Source organism: Cyclopterus lumpus, chromosome 19, assembly GCF_009769545.1.
Source record: "Cyclopterus lumpus isolate fCycLum1 chromosome 19, fCycLum1.pri, whole genome shotgun sequence".
Lineage (NCBI taxonomy): Eukaryota > Metazoa > Chordata > Actinopteri > Perciformes > Cyclopteridae > Cyclopterus > Cyclopterus lumpus.
The window spans coordinates 6,986,085-6,998,981 of NC_046984.1; the positions used below are offsets into that span (position 1 = coordinate 6,986,085).

At 39.7% G+C, this 12,897-nt stretch overlaps 2 protein-coding genes across 3 annotated transcripts; one reads left to right on the forward strand and one right to left on the reverse strand.

The window, feature by feature from the left end:
• The first annotated feature begins 1,027 nt into the window (after positions 1 to 1,027).
• nptx2b (neuronal pentraxin IIb) lies at positions 1,028 to 5,864 on the forward strand. Of its 2 annotated transcripts, none has more exons than XM_034559037.1 (5): positions 1,028 to 1,465; positions 2,841 to 3,060; positions 3,523 to 3,767; positions 3,862 to 4,041; positions 5,634 to 5,864. In XM_034559037.1, exons 1-5 carry the CDS (start codon positions 1,028 to 1,030, stop codon positions 5,862 to 5,864), a joined length of 1,314 nt encoding a protein of 437 aa, XP_034414928.1. The 2 variants fall into 2 exon arrangements, with proteins under 2 accessions (XP_034414928.1, XP_034414929.1); XM_034559038.1 differs by having other exon boundaries at positions 2,847 to 3,060.
• A 4,082-nt stretch (positions 5,865 to 9,946) lies between these two features.
• Positions 9,947 to 12,895, reverse strand: tmem130 (transmembrane protein 130). Its single transcript, XM_034559292.1, is given in 8 exon segments — positions 9,947 to 10,108; positions 10,453 to 10,559; positions 11,258 to 11,268; positions 12,180 to 12,264; positions 12,349 to 12,384; positions 12,387 to 12,484; positions 12,566 to 12,737; positions 12,871 to 12,895. Coding segments are annotated over 8 exon segments (696 nt in total).
• Between the last annotated feature and the right edge of the window lie 2 nt (positions 12,896 to 12,897).

Below are 12,897 nucleotides of genomic sequence, written 5' to 3' on the forward strand. Positions count from 1 at the left end.
ACTCACATGCAGTCGTTCACGCCTCCTCTCGGCTGTGCATTCACACCTTTTTACTGACTAGCCGATTGTTTGATTAATCCAGAAATCTGTCAATGTTAAAGCTACAAACAATTAATATGTCAAGATATTTATGCTGGGCATTTTCTTTAGTTAATTGATTCATTGATTTATTTTCTATAGCAGAGGGGTTGACTCCCCCTCATAGCCACTTTCCTCACACGTGTTTTTCTTTAAAAGTGGCATGCATCACAGTGATATAAATAAAATGTGTCTCATACATCCCTAATATAGTTTATCCCCCATTAACAAATATAGACATATTGAGACAGTATTGATTTATCTTTAATAGTTTTAAAGTTGTAAATATAACAATTTCCATTCAGTTGCATTTTTTTCCACATAAACTAAACCATCATTCAATGTTGAATTAAACATCTGCAGCAATCAACTAAGGAGGGAACCAGAGAGCATCAGAATAAACAGAAGTGGGAGCAGATATGGGGACATGAAATGATACAACAACAACAACAACTCATCACGTCTTTCAACCCTGTTTGACTGTTGTGAGACAACAGCTCCTCGCAGCCTCCATTGCTTGATGAACATTCAATATAGATAAATGATTAAACGTTTTACCCAGCTGCTTGGTGACGTCAACCTACTACAACCAATCCAGAAGCTGCTCAGGACACCTTTTTGGTTTGTTGGTAATCCTCTTTCGTAAGAGGAGCTGTCCGATCAGCGCCGCACCGTGCGCTCTGTTTGCGCCAGGATTAGTTCCTTAGGAACTTTAAGTGGCCGCGACTTACAGACGCAGAGTCACCCATGATCGGATTTTCTGTTCGGGATTTTCTCCATTTTGCTGCTCGGGCATGGCGCTACTTTGTAGAACTAGTTATACGTGATGTTCAGGTGGACCCGATCAATTGTACGCACTAAAACTACAAAGGGGGTTTAGGGGTTAAGTGTTTAGGGTTTAGTGTTTGGCTTTTCCCTTTGATTTTCCTTCACGCTTAAAGCCGCCGGTATGTTGTCACTCTTGTGCGCACTGTTATGCGTTAGTGCGCGTGTCAGCGGTCAACTCAGCGGCCGGGAGGACGATGGAAAGCGATACATCTGCCGGGCTGTACCCCTCAGCGGCGATTCAAGTTGCCCTGTGACTTTGTTACCAGAGCTGAATGCCGGGAGCCAGGAAGAGGAGCTCAGGAATACCGTCATGCAGCTACGAGAGACAATTTTACAGCAGAAAGAAACAATTTCCAAACAGATAGGCACCATCAATGAGCTAACCACCAAGCTGTCCCTCTGCGCCTCAGCCACCGACGATAGGAAGTACGGCAAAGAGGGTTCCTGGGGCAAAGAAAAGCAAAATACAATGGGGGATGTTCCCAGAGATCCAAATGACACAATAGACAGTCTTGGAAAAACCATGCAAGGGCTCAAGGACCGACTGGAGAATTTGGAGGTAAGTCGGAACCAATTACGCAAGGCTACCCTCTGTGCCAAAGCCATGCGTAAAGGAACAGTTTGACTCTTGGAGCGCGCATTTATTGGATTACCACACTTTGTGGATTCCCTGAATCATTAAGGTGATCAAACAGAAGTTTCTGTGAGAAATACGTTGTCTAGATTGCCTGTTTTGAATTTCCTAAAATTGTGCGTGGCCTATTATACTACTACACTTGTCAGACTTACTGCAGTGCTTTAAAAAGAATGAACGCTATTTACCTCACAGTCTTAAAATGGCAACGTGTTATTGCCACTTGTGAGTTTTTACATAACAGTACAAATAAGCTCCTCTAATGACAGGATTGGAAAACTGACCAAAAACGTATACTGCCCTTAACCTGGTGAAGCCTGACACACAAATAATATTCAGAAAATTCGGATTTTTGGGGATATTGAAATGTTTATTAGACCTTTAGTCCAAAAATAAAATAAAATAAAAATGTTTGTATTTACATATATGACAGATTCTTTGTATCATATTTAATACATCAGGCATATTGATCAATTATTAATCACAATAATGTTTATTTTAGAAACAATTAAGAATAATGTTCATTGCTTTTGGAACATTTCTGTTGGTTTGGTTCGTATTTCTTCCCAAACAGAAGCTTTTTTACAACCTTTTTATTTCGCATTGTGGTTTATGTCCTTGTTCAGGCAAAGATGGACTTTACATCAAGAATCGAGCTGATGACATTTTCAACAGTGTTCCTTTTGCCATCTAAAAGTAAATAACAAACAAATGATTGTTTACTCTGAATTTCTTTTTTTAATTAGTCAATATAACAAAAGATTATGAGAGCCAAGGATGTTTTATTATCTATAAAGAACATATATTTCAACTCAATATATCTTATTATGACATTTCTACCTTTAATTAGTATAATTTAATGATCAAAACCATGTATTTGACATTGTGATATGGCATAACCCAGATTGCATAATGAAATCCGATGGCATAATTTCCGTGAATTATTTCTTTATATACCTGCTGTATCATATTTGATACCTATAAAATAAGGAACGATACATTAAGTAATCGAAAATCCACCAGATAGCAGAACACATGTATACGATTGTATGCAACAGGTCTCTCAGGAAAGTATTGCTCACATTAATGACGTAGAGGTCTCTGAAAGTCATGTAGCAAATATGATACAAATGGCGCTACAGGGTTAAACTATATTTGCAGGCTTGTCAACCAGTGATACAGAAGAATGGACTGATGGAGCAATGCAGTAACATCACTTGTTGTGGCGGGGGGGGGGTCTAACTGTCATTGATCAGCGTGTGCACTTCCTGCTCATGTTGACCTGTCCGTCCTTCCTCAGCAACAGCATCTGCGAGCCAACATATCCGGCGCCTCGTTCCCCAGTGAGCTGCGCGACCTGCTGCAGCGCCGGCTCAGGGAGCTGCAGAAGCAGCTCTTGAAGAAAGTCAGCAGCCTGGAGGAGGAGAAGAGCATACTGTCCAACGCCACAGCCGCCTACCGGCTGAAGACAGAGAGCACGCTCAGCGCCCTGGTGGACAGGATCAGTGAGCTGGAGAAAGGTAAGGGAAAACACTACTCATCATAACTGTACTGATAAAGTCAAGATTAAATATAGTTATGAGATGATCGGGTAGGTAAGGTGTACAATGTAGAGAGGATGAGTCAATGCGAAAATGGTACATGATGCGACACAGAAGGAAACATAAGAGTGTATAAAGAATGCTACCTATTGTACATCTACGACACTAATGGAGAGGAGGCAGAGGAAGGCACTCAGGGGAATACAAGAGCTGAAAGGGTCTGATGAATCAGAGACAAAAATTTACATTTTTATATATAAAAGGGCCTCTTTTTGAGGTTTTATGTCACGACAATCTGCTTATTAAACATAATGGGAAGTGATGCTTTTTCCAGGTTTCCATCCCAAGGCAGCAATTAACAGGTTGAAAAAAACAACTCATGGGACGCTTCACAACTCCACCTTCCTCCCCTATTCTCTCTCTCTCCATGTGTCATTCCAGGGGGAGGAGACTTCAAGTCCCCAGAGCTCTTTAAGCTGTCCCTTCCCCAGCGGACCAACTACCTGTACGGCCGCATCACCAAGAGCCTGCCAGAGATGTACGCTTTCACACTCTGCATGTGGATCAAGTCCAGCGCCAGTCCTGGCATAGGCACGCCTTTCTCTTACGGTGTACCGGAGCAAGCGAATGAGATTGTGCTGATCGAATGGGGCAATAACCCAATAGAGCTGCTCATCAATGACAAGGCGAGTAGTTTCTCATTTCCAGAAATCGTCTAAACCTTTATGGTTATATGATAAACTAAACCACGGCTAAGTACATTGTACTCCGAACCATTAGGTTGCCCAGTTGCCGTTGGAGGTACGTGATGGAAGGTGGCACCACATCTGCATCTCCTGGACCACACGGGACGGCCAATGGGACGCTTACCAAGATGGAGGGAAGCTGGGCACTGGCGACAACCTGGCAGCCTGGCACCCCATCAAACCCGGGGGGGTCATCATCCTTGGACAGGAGCAGGTGAGCAAGTGCAGTCGGACCCCATGAGTCTGACGCACGGCCGCATCTGTAGACTCACTCATCACTGTCGCTCCCTTGTTCTGATCAACGAAAGCAGAAGAGAACACGAACAATATAACATCAACTGGTGCAGCATTTTCCCCATTTTCACAAGTCAAACACTTCCAAGTGCAATGTCAAGCAGTTCTGCTAATAGCAATGCTATTTATGGAGCACCTTTGTACACCTGAAGCAGCAGTAATAAGCCGGTGGCAGGTTGTCATGACAAAACACAATATAGCGTTACTGTCACTGCCCACAAAGGCTGAGGTCTCCTTCTGGACCGATCTGTTCATTATTAAAAAATGTCATATTGAGATCCATCCGTCAGTTAAGTTTAGTGGAAATCTAATCAATTTGAGGACGGTTCTTATCAGAGGACATCTTTAAACTATAGGACTCAAAACAAAATGTGAAAGGCAGCAAATTCCATTTAATGTTGTTGATTTTTACATTTAGAAAGTCATTTATTTATTTAAATGAAATAAATAGGATTTTAGCCAGGCTCTTGGAAAAATAATGTTGTTCCACCACTTTGGTTCCCTTTGGAACAACTATTGGATGGATTACCAAGACATTTCTTACAGATATTTGTGTTCTCCAGAGGATGAACTCTTAACATAGACTGATTTAAAAAGAAAGTAATTTAGCACAAACAAAGAGCTAAATTAGAAGGCAACACAGTTGCTAAAATGATGTTATGAAGGGTAATTCAGTGAATACACAGTGGAATAATGAATTAATAGGGTGTACTGCAGTATTCAGTACTGTGTGGAATGGGATCACAGACCAGACAGACCGTTATGTGAACTACGGTGTGCCCTTTTCACAGCAGCCCTTTTGACATGTCAGCAGGGTAAACACAGGTGTAATTAATAACATTAATTATGGGCCCATTCTATGAAATGAGTCACAGTCATAACAGTTTCAAGTTTCAAGGTTATATTTGCCATTTTTGCCTAGACCAACAGTTCAGACACATTGTGCAGGGCTCTCAGAGTCAACAGTTTAGAAATAACACTAATAATAAGTACTAAAAATACAAAATATAGAAGAAAACACTATACACAAGGTGGTAGTATGTACAAGAACAAGAACAAGAAAGGTGCTAATATGTACAGTTTGGGATACAGTTTTAAATTACAGACAGTTTTAAATTATATGGTTTTAAGTAATAATATGTCACATATTGTGTAGTGTTGGGTTATTAAACATATAACGGTGAGCCGGCACGCAGAATCCATCGGCCCTGGCCCACCTAAATGTAACAGGGCCATAATAAGGTTATTAATTACACTGCTGTTTACCCTGCAGTGACATGTCAAATCTCAAGTAAAATCGTGGCAGATATTAACACACATTTTGCACCATTATAAACATTTGCATCATTGAACAGGACGAAGAATAAAACACTGATTGACCCTGAAAGTTGAATGACTAGTCCACACATAGTCCCACTGACTACTTTCTCAGCCTCAGTAAGATGAATGCCTTTGATTACATTATAGTTGATGCGTTTGCCATTTACATCCTGCTGTTTATGTCCCTCACAGGACGTGGTGGGCGGGCGCTTTGATGCTGGACAGGCCTTCGTGGGTGAGCTGAGTCAGGTGAACATTTGGGACCGTGTTCTGAAGCCGGTCGAGATCCAGTCCATGGCAAACTGCAGCGCTTACATCCCCGGAAATGTGATCTCCTGGCTAGCAACCAACGTTGAGGTTTTTGGGAGGGGAGCGTTCAAGCGGCCCTTGGAGATGTGTCAGGAGCGACTGCCGAATGCTTAAAACTCATCTGTCCGCCTCTCTTTAGATTAGCTGCTGTTTACATCCATTCAGCTTCTTTTTTTTTTTTAATCATCTGCTCTTGCTGAGAGGCAGTTTGTGGACTTTACTTTACACATTGATGTGTAGCAATGTTGCTCTGCTTCAGAGAGATATTTTGCGTGATCCAGGCGAGAGGTCATGTGGAGGGTTAACCCCATCGTTGACTGGTGGCCATTTCACATCAAGTTGCAATCAGAGAACTAAATCTATCGACATTTCTTTCTTTCCCGTGACGAAGGTACTTCAATCCTGCAATACACCCACCACCATGGTAAAAGGTCACCTCAGGCATCGGTGCTAAGACAGACATCCTCATCCCCACACACTCGCCCACACACCCCTCCCTCCTCACTCAAAAGCTTTGAAGTAATGAAAATCCACTCTAGTCCGGCACAGACGCACGCATGTTTTGCTACTACTACAAATACACAGACATTTTGCCGTTGACATGTGCGTGCAGTGGAAGTGAGAAAAGATTAAAGGTCTGTCTAGTGTTATGTCTATTGCTTAACTATTGCTTGAATAAGCTTAGAGCCAACATCAATCCCACCTCCGATCCTGACACCGTCAGTCCTTTTTAAGGAGAATGTAACTGGAAAAGTACAATGTGGCTCTTTATCCGTACAAGTGGGTAGTTGGAGCAGGTTTGCAATAGATTTAGTTGGATAACTTTGCATACATGAGTGATACCAGTGATACTTGTGAGTTTATCACCGTGCTTTTCTTTACTTGCCTTTTTCCATTTACAAACTTGTTTCAAATGGTGAATTGTGTTTGAAATATATTCATAGCTTCGACGTTGTGATATAACTTCAGTTCATGATTTTTTTATCATTGTTGCAGTGGATTGTCTAATCAAGCATTCAACAGAAAAAATGTAACGTATTAGATCAAAACTCTGTGAAATGTATTTTGAATGTGTAGTGTAATTGTAACTGTTTTTAGCACATGTATAAGGCGTTGCCCATATTTTCTTGTGGCCTTCTAATGGAGACCTAAGTGCCATTAAATGTGTTATGTGTTGAAAATGATTTGCTTTGCCAATAATAAAAATGTGGAAAATAAAGAAAATTCCTACTGCAAATTGAATTGATAAATGTCGGTTTTGTTTTATCTGTCAGCCATTACAGTGCACTTCCTGTTATCCATTTGACATATTAGTCATGGCAGAGCCACACCAGTTTAAAATCGTTGTGCCTCTTGGTAGCAGTAGCTATTGGTCAAGCTAGTAAGGCGACAAAGAATTGGCATGAGCTAGTAATCACTCAGGCTGAGCAGGATCTTGAGGCTCAGATGGTCTGGGTCAAGAACACAACAGGTGTCCTGGGTGGCATTAGCAATACTTAACAGATGAGAAAGGTTGAAAGGTCAGAGATGGTGTCACATACACACTTCCTCAGACAAAGCAGCTCTTTCCAACCACGCACTGCTTTGAAAACTATGGGAGGACTAAAACTGCACATGTATTTTGAAGGCCACAAAGTATAAGCTTCAATAAAATCCAGACTAATTAAATACTATTTCAGCTCTTTAAATGCTCAACCTGAGCAAAACAGAACAATTAGTGAGATAAAATGTGCAAAAAAAAAGAAAAGGTTTTATATGTGCTGGTCAAATGCACCTCTGTGATAAATAGTGTAAAGAAATTGTGACATTGGCCTGATTAAAAAAACAAAAAAGCATGACACTGTACGTGTCTGTGGAGACGAGGATCGGGTTTTGTTGTTGCATGCTTTACAATATGATCTTTGGTGATTAATTTGTTAAAATTCCCGGAGGACCTTCGTGTGGTCTGAAGACTCATTTTATGCCATTTGAATTGTAATGCTGTATTGAAAGGCACTTTTATGTTCCTCTCTTCACAACATCCCATTTTTCCGATGACAGAGGCTGAAAGGAAACAAAGCAATTACATAAAAGTCTATCCACCTATGTGGAATACATTCAATAATGGAGATGGGAAAAGAAGACATCCAAGGTCTGTCTGTGTCTGTTCATCCTTTATTAGCCTGTGTTTTATGTCTGATTTTACAACCTGAGATAAATGGATAGGAGCAATGTTGATTGGTCAGTTGTTGGATTATTTGTATCGTGCCAAAACATTTTAAGTTATGGAAAAATTATGAGAAACAAAGAGGCGTTATTAAGTAAATTACCTTGTACTATACACAAAAAAACTACCATGACAACCAGTGGAAAAGGTTTGACAAAAACAATTTATTTGACAACGATAGAAATAATGAAATGGAAAAGACAACCACAAGTTTACTCTATTAGCACCACCTAAACTGCACTAATCAATATGTCTATATTAACAATGTAGCCTTTGATCTGCTGAATGTGTAATTAGGCACCTGTTGGCTCACATGCTCTTCACGTCAGTTTATGGTTTTAAGCTTCAAATATTCCACTTAACTTTGGCTATTTGTTTGAAATCTGGGTCAAACATTTCTAATGAGAGAGCACTCAAATATGATCCTACCACATCGAAGGCTATTTTAATATTAACAACTACCCAGCAGCGATAGATGATGTAGCATATATTTGTTAGTTTCATTCTTTGTGAATAAAATGTTCTCACATGACACAGCTGTTCGTTAAATGTTCTTCTTCAGCGGTGTTTCAGCTCAAGGTCGATGGAAGTGAGGTATTCATCTTAGCACCGGCAGCTTCCCACAGCGCAACTGACAGCTGCCATTCATCAGGAGACTCACAATTAATGATGTTGTGACAACCCTACCAGAGGACGAGCAATCAATAAACACCAGCATGGGATGACTGACGTCAGTGCAGTTGGAAAGATTCAAGGATTTTATTCAACTCTTTCTCTTCTGACATGCTGAAGTTTTCTTATTCAATAATTAGCATGTTTTACAAGTTATGTTATGTTTCACTAAGTAGCTTGTGAAACATATGTAACATATGTATGCTATGTTTATAGCCATAAGGCTCAATCTTTGAATCTTTGAAAAAGTGTTGTGGTAAAGGGTCAACCTCTGGATATAATGTCATGAAATGTGCTTTTCTTCTAGCGCCACAAGCAGGTAAAACATATTATATTTCCAGTGAATTATCTTTATCTACTAATTGGATTGACACAAGCTGCTAGTATGACTGAACACTCTTACATTGTGTCTCAGATCCAGAGCATTTATTGCTAATGTTTTGTATATAGTAGGTTACATGTTCCTCAAGGCAGACAGTATGCATACTGAATACCTGCTATTTGTGAGTGGGCTGTTAATTCATACTATTCTCCCACAATGCAATGCACAATGGAAATGGAGGAAACAAATGTATATGAATTGTGGCTGAAACAGCTTCAACTTATTAAATAAGTATTAAGAATTGAAATAATCAATTACGCTTTCTTTTTTTGAAGTTCTTACGGCCGTACCTTGCAGTCGTTATGGGTTTGATTGGCATCTTTGTATCGCTTGCATCATCATTAGTATTAAATGGTGCAGTACGTTGATACTTATGTACGTTATATACTGTGACAAATCAAGTAGTGCATAGTGTAAATGTTAAAAAAATTAAAAGATGGCAGAGATCTGCTAATGCCAAATTGTATATTCAATATTTTATTTTGTAATAATTCGCACTGTGGAAAAAAATTTAATCTAAAAAAGGAAACATGTCTCCGGAAAGCAAAGCATCAATACATCAATGTGAGGAGGGAAAAACATAATGATATATTCACAGCATGATTCATCAAGCATTCATTGTTTAAACATGACCTGCAATTGCGCAATTAATTTATTATGAGTTAATTTGAATGTCAGCCAAAGGTCTGCGGCTCATTAATTGATCACCCTTTATAATACAGAATGTGCTTACAGAACATTTATGACTCAACAATTCACTAACACAGCTTAGCGCATAGTCTTAAACACATATAGGCCCTGCTTATGCAACTGTAATTAATAAAATGTGGTGTGCACAAATCATATTTAGTTAAATACATCTATAGCATAATCCAAGATGAGAATTGTCCCGTGTTGCCATAAATGTGCATGTTCTTCTGTCTCCATGAGCACAGACTAAAGGGAGCAGTGTGATGCTTGAGACCAGTATTGTGGCCCATACTGCAGGAGGAGTGGCTCCTTCTCTCCCCTCTCCACGTTGGAGAAGTTAAAAACAATTGCGCTTTGACCCTCAGAGTCTTGGTTCTTCAGGAATATAGCGTTGCGTGAAGTAGCAATCTGCAAAAAAAAATCAAATATGCCAAAACAAAAGTTGTAAAACATATGTCTGTTTCAAGGTATTAGATTAAACAGAGACATTCCTTGGAGTTGCTTTGCCACACACATGTATGAGTGAGCACAGATAGCCTCCTTGTGGTCAGAAACTGCAATCACTGAGGGTTTGGACTCTATTCATCAGAGTTAATGAAGACAAACACACACGCAGGGTTATTTACCCCTCAACATGATGAAGAATTGTTTGGCTGAAACCTAACCCAGCTGGGTAATAACGAGTTCTATTGAAATATAAAAGAATACTTTCCACAATGTTAATTGTCTTTGTGAGATGTTGCGTTCTGCACCTGAGATCTGTCGCGCTGACGAGGGCGGCAGGCGATGACCACGATGAAGGAGAAGGTGGCAACAAGAATGGCAGCACATGACAGGATGAAGATCAAGTGGGTTTTATCTGCAGTTCAAACAGAAGAAGAACAAAACTTTTAGAATCAAAGTCAGTGTGAAACAACACTTACACAATGTTTTAAGTTGATGGAGTTGCATTTGAAACTATAAAAATCAAGAAGTCTATATACAATGTTCATTCTGATATCAGAATGTTAATATAACGCGTAATTTTGTTACGCTGTTTTACATACAAGGTAATAAAGTGCAGAATATTTGTGAAGTACAGTTTGTCATGTACACATATTATATTGAAGGAGTATTCATGTTAAAGTCTCATCACAACAGCAGCAAATCAGTTGAACACAGCGGACACGTGCCGCTGTGCTCAACTGAAAAGGATTAAATTATGAATTATTTAGTACCTTTTAAAAACAATTAACATCATGCACGCACACAAATCCAATTGATGAATCATTGTGTCACTGATTTTGATTCATTCAAACTGCATCAACGGGGTGAGATCAGAGAGCTGCGCACATTATGACCTTAAAGTTGGTAATGGATTTATGTTTAGGTCAAAGTGTAAACAAATTAATACATTTATATAATAACAAAGATACTTAAAGATTATGAAAAATGGTATGGGTTTATTTGAAGATAATACGAATTTACAAATAAAATAACCCAGTTCACCAATCACCTGCTCAGTTGACAAGGGACACGGATGCATGAATAATTCCAATAAATGAAATAAATACATACAGATATTTGTACTGTAGGACGTTATGAATTAAAACAAATATACCAACTGGTTTATATCCTCTTCTCTCTGTTTTTGATTTATCATCAAAAACCTTTCGCAAGGTTCTCTCCATACAGGCTGATACTCAGAGTCAAATAGACGTTCCCATGTTAACAGTGACAGCTTGTTCTTATTCATATGAATGATGTCACTGTCAGACATTTCTCTTCTATCCTTGACAGTGTTAAATGTGGTCACTTCAAAGTGAAAGTACTGCATCATAGTTTGCAGAAGAGGAGTTGAAGTGTCCAGTCTCCAAGCTCACAGCATGACATCACGAGAGTTGAGTTTACAACATGAGAGCGGTTGAGGGGTCGCTACGGTTCAATGTCCGTCATGTGAGAGTGTAAATACGTGTTGGGGGAGGATGGATCGACAACTTCACAAATGCAGTTTCAGTAGAGTCAAGTGGATGAATGAGAAAAAAACATTACATAAAGTAGAGGCTCTGCCTTGTTGTGTAACTTTATGAAGATGCACTTTTGGCATTAACTAATAGATTGTGGAATTGTGTCATAACCCTGAATGGTCAAACTGTTTCCGAAGCCTATACACCCATATGGGAGGACTAAAGACACACACACACACACACACACACACACACACACACACACGGACACACACACACACACACACACACACACACACACACACACACATAGAGGAGAGAGGTGTCGTTGTATTTTACCTGCATTGGTCAAGCATATCAAAATAAAATAAAAATGGTAAGGGTAAACAGACAGGGTGATATGATATTCTTTTCCGTACTGATAATTATCATTGTAACTTGCATTCATCATATTGCATTAAAGATGTCACATGTCGACGGATAGCTCTAATTGCAATAAACATGAAATAAAAAATTAAAGAAACGCAGCTTACCTTCCATCAACATGAAAAGCCAAATTAGTGTCCTGAGACACCTTGAAATCTGAGGGCCCCTTCAGTTCGATGTTTTTAATGGCATCTACAAATTAATTTCAGTTATCATCTGATCGTTAAAGTTGATATTTTGTAAACCGCACATGAACTAAAACATAAAACTACAAACCGAGGACTTGGACATCCGTGGAGTGATTGGAGGTGAATATTTGGTCACATTCACTCCGACTTTCAGCCGCAGTGTGTAGTTCCCTGACTCAGCGTAATGATAGCGAACAACTGGCTCGGTCCCTTGGATCACCTGTCTGCATCAAACAAAGTAGTAAAAGAAAAAGAAAAGCATCCCACCTTTTTTTTATATTTCAAATATTAAAAAGTCCTCGTACCCGTTGCCTAAGTCCCACGTATAGGTGAACTTTGCCGTGCTGAAATTATTTTGGGGATCAAAGAGTTCAAACATGGTCTCAGTGGGAACATCTGAAGCCAGTTCCCCTGTGTCCCTCACATAGGTGGCATTTCCCTCCATCTGGTAGAAAACCAACTTCCCAGCAATGTTTTCTGTAACAAAACAAAAAAAGAAAGAAGAACACTCTTAGTTATGAAACCACAATGCCTGTAAGAAATTAGAATTGTGGGATGGCCTGCCCAAATCTGTCAAAGGTTGTGAGGTCTCTGCCACGCTCAGGCCGACCAGAGGAAGGAGCATCAAGATCCATGC

Bases quoted from the DNA above. Each gene is read 5' to 3' on its own strand.
- nptx2b (XM_034559037.1), top strand. From the start codon at position 1,028: ATGTTGTCACTCTTGTGCGCACTGTTATGCGTTAGTGCGCGTGTCAGC. The intron at 3,768-3,861 runs GCGAGTAGTTTC...CCGAACCATTAG, and splicing joins AGCTGCTCATCAATGACAAG to GTTGCCCAGTTGCCGTTGGA. The intron at 4,042-5,633 runs GTGAGCAAGTGC...TGTCCCTCACAG, and splicing joins TCATCCTTGGACAGGAGCAG to GACGTGGTGGGCGGGCGCTT.